At 46.5% G+C, this 11,211-nt stretch overlaps 1 protein-coding gene across 1 annotated transcript in view; it reads left to right on the forward strand.

Moving 5' to 3' along the window:
• Window positions 1–11,211, forward strand: part of GALNT15 (polypeptide N-acetylgalactosaminyltransferase 15) — a 48,286-nt gene that overhangs the window by 22,353 nt on the left and 14,722 nt on the right. Inside the window, exons 2-4 of the mRNA XM_011354841.2 lie at window positions 444–610; window positions 3,960–4,164; window positions 9,513–9,680. Of these exons, the coding sequence (XP_011353143.1) occupies window positions 444–610; window positions 3,960–4,164; window positions 9,513–9,680 (540 nt within the window). The remainder of the gene's footprint in view (window positions 1–443; window positions 611–3,959; window positions 4,165–9,512; window positions 9,681–11,211) is intronic.

Consider the following 11,211-nt stretch of genomic DNA (forward strand, 5'->3'; position numbering starts at 1 on the left):
TTAAACGGATGATGAAAGTGTTCATACACCACTTGCTTCGTACACCATCCTATTTAGGCCTCACACCAACCAGCTCCATGAGATTGGTAATACCGTCATTCATTCACGTTTTACAGGCTAGGACCATCATCTGCTGAGAATGATGGCAACGCCTCTCACCTGCTATGAGAGAGGCGTGGATTAAACACTGTAAAGAAGGTGTTGGGATCTGAGGATCTAGGAGGCAGTAGGCAGCATTACTGTGTGTGTGTATGTGGGGGCTGGTGGCGGGGAATGGGCTCTCTTTATGTGGAAATTTTAAGAAAACCCAGGGAGAGCCATTGAGTTGGGAAAGAGACGTGTGGTTGGAGCAGCCCCAGCCAGGGCCTGGGAGTGAGTTCAAGGATGTTGAACACTTCTTTCAATCATTCTTCCCCACGGCTCCCTGGTTTTCATCCCTGCAGATGTCTACAGCAGCACCCTGAGGACAGCCTGCCCACAGCCAGCATCATCCTCTGTTTCCATGACGAGCCCTGGTCCACCCTCCTGAGAACCGTACACAGCATCCTTGACACAGCGCCCAGGGCTTTCCTAAAGGAGATCATCCTCGTGGACGACCTCAGCCAGCAAGGTGGCTATGGGCTTCCCCCAGGCTCCCTCGGGCGGGAAGGAATCTTGGGGGAAGGGGGTGGTTCCTACGTAAACACTGGAGTTTGGAAACTGCTTAGAAAAGTTTCCCAGAAGCAGACCTTCAGGTGAGACTTCAGGTGCAGGTAACTCATTACTGAAGGGCCCCCAGGAAACTAATGCGGAGGTAGGGGAAGAGGAGAGAGAAGGTGAACAGACATACAAGGCAAGGGTTGCTCCAGCTCGGTCCCATGCGGCAGGGGAGTCTTCCCTGGGTCCCAACCTCTACACAGACCAATAAACTTCCGCCCAAGACACTCAAGAATCACAAGGGGTGGCCATTTTGTGAGTGCTCCCTGCTTCCTAGACACTGGGCCAAGCACCATACAAGTATTAATGATTAAATTGTTCTCATTTAGTCCAATCCACTCACTTCCCAGATGAGGAAATGGGGGGCCCAGAGAGGGGAATTGACCAGAGCTGAGTCACACCAAGTGCAGCAGAGTTCCACTGACAGGAAACTCACTGCTGGGGACCAGCCCCTTGCGTGGCTGGGTACCTGGGAGAAGATGAGGCAGAGCAAACCCCAGCCTGACTTCTAGGTCAGTGTTTCTCAAACTTAAATATGTATCAAAATCACCTGCAGGCTTGTTAAACACTGATTGTTGGGCCCACCCTCACAGTTTCGGGATCTGGTATCAGGCTCAAGAACGGACTTTTCTAACAAGCTCACAGGTGATGCTGATGCTGCTGGTCCATGGGCCGCACTGCTCTCATCTTTGGCTCGGGCCTGAGGACAATACACTTTTGTCTCAAATTGCCTACAGAAGCCCTTCCTGGCTTCATGGGGAGATAGATTGCTCTGAGTGAAGCTGAGTGTTTGTGAGGTCTGCCAACCACTTTTCTAAAGGGAATGACAGAGGACAGGATAGATGCTTCTGTTAGCTCTTTCTAAGGTCCTCATGTTGAGGATTTGTCCAGCCTGGACATGGCAGTGAGTCAGACTAGCCAGAGGCCTCAGGAGTACACACGGTTACTGAGGTGCATCTGGCTGTCTATTAGACAAATGAGCAGGTCCTGGGCTGGGCTGGGTCAGCTGGCCAAGGTACCCAGAGACTCCAAACCCTTGACTGGGGTTTGGAGTCCTCCCAATAGCACACTTATGGTCCCTCCCCCATCAGCTGATGAACTGTGTTATGTCAGTGTCCCTTTGGGAGACTTCCCATCTCTTTTCATGTGCAGAGGCAAAGGAGCAGGGCCCCAGGGGTGTGGGCCACTCCAATGTCCTCAGCCCCTCTGCTTTCCACTTAGCTGTACTGGAGGCTGGTCTTTGGTCTCATAATCACAATGAGGCTGCTATACCTCTCGGCGTCACATCCCCCATTCCATGCAGGAAAAGGGTAAAAAGCAGATAGGCAGAAGCCAGACAAGTTTGTCCTTTTAGAAAAATATCAGTAAAACGATAGTTTTCCGCAATCCTCTTACTCAATGTATTTCTATCAGAGTTGGATCAAAAGGTACTGCTAGCAGCAAGGGAGTCTGGGTAGGTTAGTGCCCTGAAAAAGTAAAGTTTCCATTAGCGAGGTGGAAGGGGAGAATAAATATCGAGAAAAACAACTAACAATACTCAATACAGTGGAGTCACCAAGAGGCTGATTCTCAGAGTCCAAGTTCAGAAATTTTAACAGCTTCACTAACAGAAATCCTTCTCTAGGGAATGGAGCTGGAGCTCAAAAGCTTTCCAGAAAAATAATTACAAAGTAATAAATCAGCACAACATTTTTACCACTGAGAAATGCAACAGCCAAGTGACTGGGATCCTTACATCCATTGCTTAGAACAGTTTCCTGGCAGAAAAATATTCCTGGGGAACTACATGCTGCTCAGAAGGCAGCTCCCTAGGGAGTCTAGTTGGGCCTTTGGGCGAGGCTGCCTGAGCCTTCTGCCTCCCTGGAGACCCAGCTAACAAAGCCGCCAGGCTCCAGGCTGGGGAACCAGGGAAAGTCGTGCTCTTTGGCTCAGTTCTGTTCAACACACATCCACTGAGTGCCCACTGTGGGCTGCCCCTGAGCAGAAGAGATGCATGAGGTATAAACCTTGCCCTCAAGGAGGTCTTGGGCCAGTGGACTGCTGGCTCCCCACTTCCAAGACTTCATGAAGGACACTACTTCTCTGTGAATGATCAAATTATTCTTTCCACCCCCACTGGCTTGTTCTTGTTGGCACACGCAACACACACACACACACACACACACACACACACACACACACACACAGAATTATCATAAACACAAAACTTAACAAGTCTCTCATTCTTTTTGGCCACATAGGGCCAGTTTATTGCAGTTAAATACTTCTCCTTGTTCATTTTTCCATAAAGAAAATTACGCAAACACACACATTTCTCATTATTTATTGCCTTCTCCTTAAGACTCTGTCTCTCTTTTCTCCTATAAAAACATCATTCCTAAGAGAGAATCTAGACTCTTGGTCTCAGTTTTTCGCCTCTCACTTTTTTTTGACCCACCGCATTGCCCACCCACCCCTACCCCTGCAATGAGACCTCTTTGGCCAGCACCACCAGTGACCACATTTCAGGGACCCTTCTGCCATTGACTTCCTGGACCACTGTTTTAGGTCGAGTTCTCTAGAAGCAGAGACTGAGATGAGGATTCATGTGCACGTGATTTGGGGGGTGTACTATCAGGGGAGGGAACCCTGTAGGGGAGTTGGAGAGGCAGAGGAAGGAGCTGAACCAAGATGTCGTTTCAGATGAAGTCCGCAGCCTGATCCCATGGGTAACTCTGCAGTGTAAGAATCTGTCCTGCCTTGTAGAAAGGCAGCGGGATTTTGTGCCCCCGCAATGGTTGGTCATTGAGTCTGGACACGTTCCGCCTGACTCCCCGGAACTTGCGGGAGTGGCAGTTCCAATACCCAAGGGCATGTCCCCAGGGAAGGATGCAATTGTAGTTAACAACAAACCCACATCAGCTGAGGACACACGAACCAAACCAAAGCAGTAAAAGGGTCCCAGGGCATCTGAACAGGGCACCAACATTGTCTGCTACAATCTCGCTGCTGCATTTAGAGGAGGTTAGCACGTTCTCTCCTCTCCTGGTTTTATGACATCATCCTTCCTGGTCGTTACTGGAGAGTATCCTGACTTACCACAACTAATGAAACAACTGACATCTTAGCCACAACCACGGTGATGACGTATCTGATTCTCGGGCCCCTTGTGCTCACCACAGCTCCCAGGAGAGAATTTCTGCCACCGATTCTAGTGATTGTCATCACACTCTCACTGGCCGTAGCATCTGTTACCCCACTGACCAAAACCCTGTTGATTCCAGGACAGCTCAAGTCTGCTCTCAGTGAATATGTGGCCAGGTTGGAGGGGGTGAAGCTGCTCAGGAGCAACAAGAGGCTAGGCGCCATCAGGGCCCGGATGCTGGGCGCCACCAGGGCTGCTGGGGATGTGCTGGTCTTCATGGACTCCCACTGCGAATGCCACCCAGGCTGGCTGGAACCCCTCCTCAGCAGAATAGCTGGTGATAGGTAACTCACCCCTGGGGTCTGGGGATCCAGAGGTGGGAGTGGGGGATATAGTCGATAGCCTCAGCCACTCATAGAACACCTACTCACCATCAAAGAAAGTGCCTAAGTCTCCACCATCAGAGAGCAACACATTCTTAAGGGATTTTTTGGATGTTTGAGACTTTTAAGAAGCATAGGGAGGTAGAGTTGGAAGGGAGGCTAGAGTCCTCCAGTCTACTTACCTTGTTCTATAGATACAGAAACTGAGGCCTGGAGAACAGCTTCTATTAGGTTGCAGATTCCCCTGCGAAGGGTAACACCTCATCGCGGTTATCACTACCTTTGATGAAAAGCCAGCAACTGACATTCAAAATTATTATTAGTTTTAGGTGTATAGCATAGTGGTTAGACATTTATACAGCTTACAAAGTGAGCCCCCAATAAATCTAGGATGCACCCGGCACCATACATAGTTATTACAATGTTATTGACTGTATTCCTTATGCTGAATTTTATATTCCCAACACGATTTTGTAACTACGAATTTGTACTTCTTAATTCCTTCACCTTTTTCACCCAGCCCCTCAACTCCCCACCCATATGACAACCATCAGTTTTTTCTCTATATCTATGAGTCTGTTTCCGTTTTGTTTGTTCATTTACCTCGTTTTTTAGATTCCATTTGTAAGTGAAATCGTGTGTTATTTGTCTGTCTCTGTCTGACTTATTTCACGTAGCAAAATACCCTTTAGGTCCATTCATGTTATTGCAAATGATAAGATTTTAGTAGTTTTTAAGGCAGAATAATATTCCATTGTATATATGTACCACAACTTCTTTATCCAATCATCTATCAATGAACACTTAGGTTGCTTCCATATCTTGATTATTGTAAATAATGCTGCGATGAATATAAGGGTGCATATATCTTTTCAAATTCATGATTTGGATGTCTTAGAATGAATGCCCGGAAGTGGAATTGCTGGGTCCTAAGGTGATTCCACACCTCATTCACAGCTTCCTGCGCACTCCGTTTCCTCTGGGCCCCATAGCTTGGTGTACATGCCCTTACAGATGAGGGTCTGAAAGAAAAGCTACTTTGCCCGGGTCTAAGTTCTCGTTTCTTTCCACTACACACAGCAATGCTCTGTGAGCGATGGCCCGAGAGAGCATCCCCTTTCAAGATTTGCTTTACTCCCTCAGTGACCTTGCTCAGGCAATTCCTCAACTCGTGTAAAGCAAAGCTGTAGAAGCCACTGGGCACAGCTCCTAATAGCTGCTGTTCTTTGAGAGAGGAAAGGGCCCTGGCTGTCTCTAGGGCTCATAGCAGGAGACATTCTGTCACCAGGTGAGGACCCATTGCCCAAAAAGCAAGGAAGGGTATTTAAGAGCTTTCATTAAAAAGGTAGAATGGAAATGGTAAGTAAACAGTGTGATAAGACATAAATCAACTATTTAAAGAGTCATAACTTTCTCAACACCCTGGTCAGAAAATTCAAGGCCTGGTGACTAGCCCTGGTTCCCTGCGCCTGCCCACAGACCGCGTCTGCCGTAACCCATATGGCAGCTTGGTGTGAATAGGTGGAAAGAGGCCCTTCTCCATGACCATTTACTCCCATTCTTCAGAAAATTTGTCATAATACACTCATTTTGTTAGAAGAAGACACTTTAGTGCTGTCAGATAATTTAGAAATAAATATGCAAAGTTATAGTGTCTATGATATTTGAGGCCTTCTTTAAAATTGGGCAATGTACAACCCACATAACTCTATATAACAGCCTCAGACAGAGTTTTTATTTTTTTATTTATTTTAAGAGAAATTGTTTTTAGAGCAGTCTTAAGAGGTGGTGATTGGTGGCTGGTTTCTACATAAAGTAACAAGGATGAACATCAAGAGTAGCTGTCATTACAGCTGCCAACTGTCTGGTGCAGACTGCCAGCTCCAGTATTCTAGCCAAGGAATGAGAGTCAGGGCTCGAGAAAAATGAAGATTTCCAAGGGGAAAGGGGCAGTCCTTGGTGAAGTGTTGAAAAGCAGCACCATCTTAGGGGCAATCCTCGCTCAAGAGGCTGTCCAAGCTGTTTTCCACATGAAGACTGGTCTGGTCCCCTATCTTAGAGACACCTAGTTCTTAAGGTCACCTAGAGCTGAGCCAGGGCTGAGCCTGCTCAGTAGGGAGATGCAGGGTGGGGCAGGGAACACAACGCCTCCTACCTCTCTGTCACGGGGTTAAATGATAGAGGGCAGCCTGAGGAATCCCACGTGAGTGTGTGTTTAGGTAGTGAGTGTGCGAGAGAGTTTGTGAGTATGTGTATTGAGAAGCAGCAGCGGGCTCAAGATGCCTCCCAGCCCGGCAGAGGGAGCAGCCTTCTCTGGGTCTGATGTCCCCAAGGAACCTCTCCAGCCCCAACCTACTCCACACCCCCTCAGCATGACAGAGTCTGGGAAGGGCTGACCCCAGTCTCGGGGTCACACGTGAGCAGCAGGAGCTCTGGGAAGAGAGAATTTAACGCCTTTTGCTTCTCAGTGTAAGAAGCTTTTTGCAAACACCAATAATTCGAGTGGATTTCCCAAATGACTTTACCTATTGCAGCCCTGGAGGGACATCCACGTCCACAGAAAATAAAGAGGGGCTGGAAAAAACCAGGACTTATTCTTTCTTGTGGTAACAGTGTTGGTTGGTAAGGTTGGAGCTGCAGTTAGCTTTTGAATATATGAATGGTACTTTATTAGTTGACCTGATATGGACTGAATGTTTGCATCCTCCCCAAATTGATGTCGAAAACTTAGCCCAAAAGCTGGGGCCCAGAGAAAACAGAGTGCACAGGAAGCTGTGAATGAGGTGTGGGGAGACCACAAAATGGCCAAATCGCAGAGGAGGGGCATGTGAAGAGGAAGCCGAGCCAGTCTTTGTTGACAACTCAGCTGCCTCTATTTGTCTTTTGAAATCAAAACACTTGACCTCTTGGAGCTTAGAAAGGCTTAAGAGAGGATCCACCTCCTATCTACCTGAGCATTAAAAGCCAATTCACAAGCAAGAATGATGGAGTAAGCAGACACTTCTAGTTCTTTCCAAGTCAGACAGGGCAGCTTTGCTATTTTGCTTTAAGTGAATTCCAAGAACATCAGACACATCTGTAGGTACAAAATCCAAAGCTAAATATAAGATCGTTTGGGATTTATTTTTTTTAATCACTCTTTTCGAGTCCCTAGACTGCCATTACTCCCTAATTCAGCCCAGTTACTATGGTCCATGAAAATAAAAACCAAAACAGAAAACATCTTTCACTTCCTTTATTGAGATTTTATTCTTCATCTGTATCCAAAATGAATTCAAAGAGGCTCATGATTAATCACATATGTGTCTGGTTAAAATAGAAGGAAAAGGAGATTTCACAAAGGAAAAGATGGGAGTCAGGGGTAATGAAGTTAGTAGAAGTGAGCTGTACATCTGACTCTGAACTTCCAGCAAAACAGAGCAAAAATTTAATGAGTTTTAGGGTTCTCATTTTCTGACGAAAAGTAATGTACACTCTGTCAAAGGGGCACAGCTCAGAGGTCTAGGACAAATTGATTGTGTGGCTGCTCAAATGCAATTTCCCTACTATGATTACTGAGATGACACAAATTTGATGAGATTCTTAAAAATTCAGCCACATGGCTCCCTGGCTCTTGATTCTGAAATTCCACAAAATGCTTTGCCAATAGCCAGATCTATCCCATCTGCTCAGTTCATTCTCCAGTAAACGGAGATGGGTAAAAGGCTGAGTGCCCTCCTTTCATCCTTGATCTTGCTTCTCAGTTTTCTTAGGTCCATGCAGGGTGTCCCAAAATAGCAGAGACAAGGGGGGTTAAGTTCCCTTTACCTTCCAGAGGGAGCGATGTGAAAAGGGCAGGAAAAGCTTATTAAGATCCCTGATCTAAATATAAACCCCATGACCCCTCACACCAATATCAGTCACTAAAGGCCACAGGTTAAAGCAGATAATTGAATCTCAGGACCACCCTGGCCTTCTCTGTTGGGCCTGGACTTACGCCAGACCTGACTTTCTCCAAGATGAAGGGAACAGAGACGGGAGTCGATGGGAGTATAAACGCACCGTGGCTGGCTGGCGTCTCTACTTCCAGGAACCTCACTTTCCTTAGAGTGGTACCTGCCAGCCACCTCTGAGTTCATGGCCTTACCCATTTCACAGCACAGATTTTAGAAGTCATGAGAGGCTAGGAAAAAAAAAATGTGATTGATATATTGTCCAGGTGGAGAGAAGCTCCTGGTACACCTGAGTGATTACCTGTTTACTTAAAAGGTGAAGTTTCTGATCTGTACCAATTTCCCACATCATCCTCTCTGAAGCTGGATCACAGCCTATGGAAAAGAAAGGGGAGGGGGATAAAATACAATCACCAACAGCATCAATAACTGAACGGATAAACCTAGACTCAGGACTTTGGTTTGCTGGTAGATACCATGAGCTCACATGCAGATACACTAACACCAGTGACACTTCTGGGGCTTGGCAGAGTCCTGCTTCCTCAAATCAATCAAGTGTTATGATACAGGGAGGAATAAGAACCAGACCCCGTGAAATTGCGTGCAATATTTTGTACATGTGCATGTGATTATTTTTTTCTGAGGAGGGCTCCCTAGTCTTCCCCTGCTTCTCAAAAGAATCAAAGACCCCAAAAAGGTGACAAGCCACAGCCCTAGAGCTTTACGTCTGAGAAAGACCTTGGTGGGAAGTAGTTCAACCCTCATTTTACAAATGAGGAAACTGAGGTCCGAAGAGGTCCAAGAGCTCTCTCAAGATCACACAGCTCATTCATGGTAGAGCTGAGCCAAGCACCCCATTCTCCTGTTTCTTAGTGCTGTCAACGGAGGTTTTTAAAGAAAGAAAGGGGCAGGCACTCTCTAATGAAATGGGCCCCCAATTCCTGATGGAAAAACATTTTCCGGAATAGTGCTGACCAATGGAAATACAACATGAGCCACATACGTAATTTATTTTTTAAATTTTTTTTATGTACGTAATTTAAACATTCCTAGTAGTCACATTATAAAATAAAAAGAAATCAGAAATTAATTTAAATATATTTAAACAAACCCAATATATCCAAAATATTATCATTTCAACATATAATCAATATAAACATTACTGAGATGTTTTACTTTTTTTTCATACTGTTTTCTAAATCTAGTGTGTATTTCACACTTATACCACATCCAGATTCAAACACACTATCTTTTGGGTGCCCAGTAGCCACATGTGGCTGGCTGCCGCCATATTGGGCGGTGGGTGTATCGATTATGCTTCTATCCCCAGCAACTGAGTGGTTTGCATTCCTTATTTGACTCTCCCATCCTTTCCAGGAGCCGGGTGGTGTCTCCAGTGATCGACATGATTGACTGGAAGACTTTCCAGTATTACCCCTCCAGGGACCTACAGCGTGGGGTGTTGGACTGGAAGCTGGATTTCCACTGGGAGCCTTTGCCGGAGAGTGAAAGGAAGGCCCTTCAGTCCCCCATCAGCCCCATCAGGTGAGGCCCACCGCGGAGCCTGCTTTTCCTTTGCTTCCTTAGGATGGACTCAGTAGCCAGACTGCCTGGGAGCTAATCCTGGCTCCCCAAGTTTCCTAGCAAGTTACTTAATCTGTGTCTCAGTTTTCTCATCAGTAAATTGAGGATAATAACCATACTTACCTTATAGGGTTTTTGTGAAGACTGAATACGCGTTAATATATGGAAAGCATTCAGAGAGTACCAAGCACTCACGTGTGTTATTATTTTTATATTGCTATATTAATAGAGTCCAGTGAAGGTCTTGAAGATACTTTTAATGGGTACCGCAGTGTGGGACAGTGACAGAACCTGAGCTGGGATCTTGACCCAGTTCTGCCTCACTAGATAACAGTGGAATTTCCCTGGCTTTGGATCCCTTCTCAGGCAAAAAGAAGAACTCAGCCAGGCAACTGCTAAGACACCATAAGTATCAAAATACATCCAATTTTATGGGTTGCTTCTCACCTGTATGGTTTTTGGACAACTATGCTATTTAAGCAGATGTTCTAGATATCTTCTGGTGCATAATAAATCACCCAAACGTAATGGTGTAAAACAACAACCCTTTTATTATTGGACTCTGTGGGTCATAAATTCTGAAAAGGAGCATTGGGGTCAGTTGTCTCTGTTCCATGGTATCTGGGGACTTAGCGGGACTATTCTTCACTAGGCTAGACTGCCTGAAAATGACTCAACATCTGGGAGCTGGAATCTCTTGAAGGCTGATCACAGGTCTGAAGGTTGATGTTGGCCATCAGCTAGGACCTCAGTGGGAATGTCTTTGCCTGTTCTCTCCATGAGGTCACTGCACCGGGGCTAGTTGTGGCTTGCTACACAATGGCACTGGGTTCCGAGAGCAAGTATCCTGAGAGAGCCAGGTGAAGCAACCTATATCCCCCCACTCTTTAAAAAATAATTTAATGAAGTGAAATTCATATGGCCTAAAATTAATCATGTAAAGTGAATGATTCAGTAGCATTTAGTATATTCACATAGTGTGCAACCACTACCTCTCCCTGTCTCCCTGGAGTTGATTTTGAGCTCCAGGCTTCTGTGGGGCTAGCATGGGTGAGGAGGGAGTGTCCCATCTCAGGCTTAAGCTGCCCTGCATCCATGTTCACCATGATGTAACTTGATTGGTCATGGACGCTGGCGGGGGGTTGGCACACCTGACCCCAGCAGCCTGCACCCTCCATGCGCCATCTGCCAAAGGTTCACACCCTCTCTTAGCCCCCATACCACAGCCCATGCTACTCTGCTGACAGTCCCAGGTCCTTCATGGAGATGCGTCCAGCACCTTCTGCCTGGTGCCCTATGGTGCTGCCTGGACCCTATTTCCTGGGGCAGAGGGTGGTGAGGATTCCCTGGGCTCCCAGGGCAGCCGTAGGGGAGGCAGACAAAGTGCCCTTGGCTCTCAGATACCCAAACAACAAGTGCTGGGTCCTCCTCCTCGAGGAATTAACCATGAGCTTACAAATAGAAAGTGGCAGAATTGGAAATTGTATCAAGT

Source organism: Pteropus vampyrus, unplaced genomic scaffold (assembly GCF_000151845.1).
Source record: "Pteropus vampyrus isolate Shadow unplaced genomic scaffold, Pvam_2.0 Scaffold1, whole genome shotgun sequence".
Classification (NCBI taxonomy): Eukaryota; Metazoa; Chordata; class Mammalia; order Chiroptera; family Pteropodidae; genus Pteropus; species Pteropus vampyrus.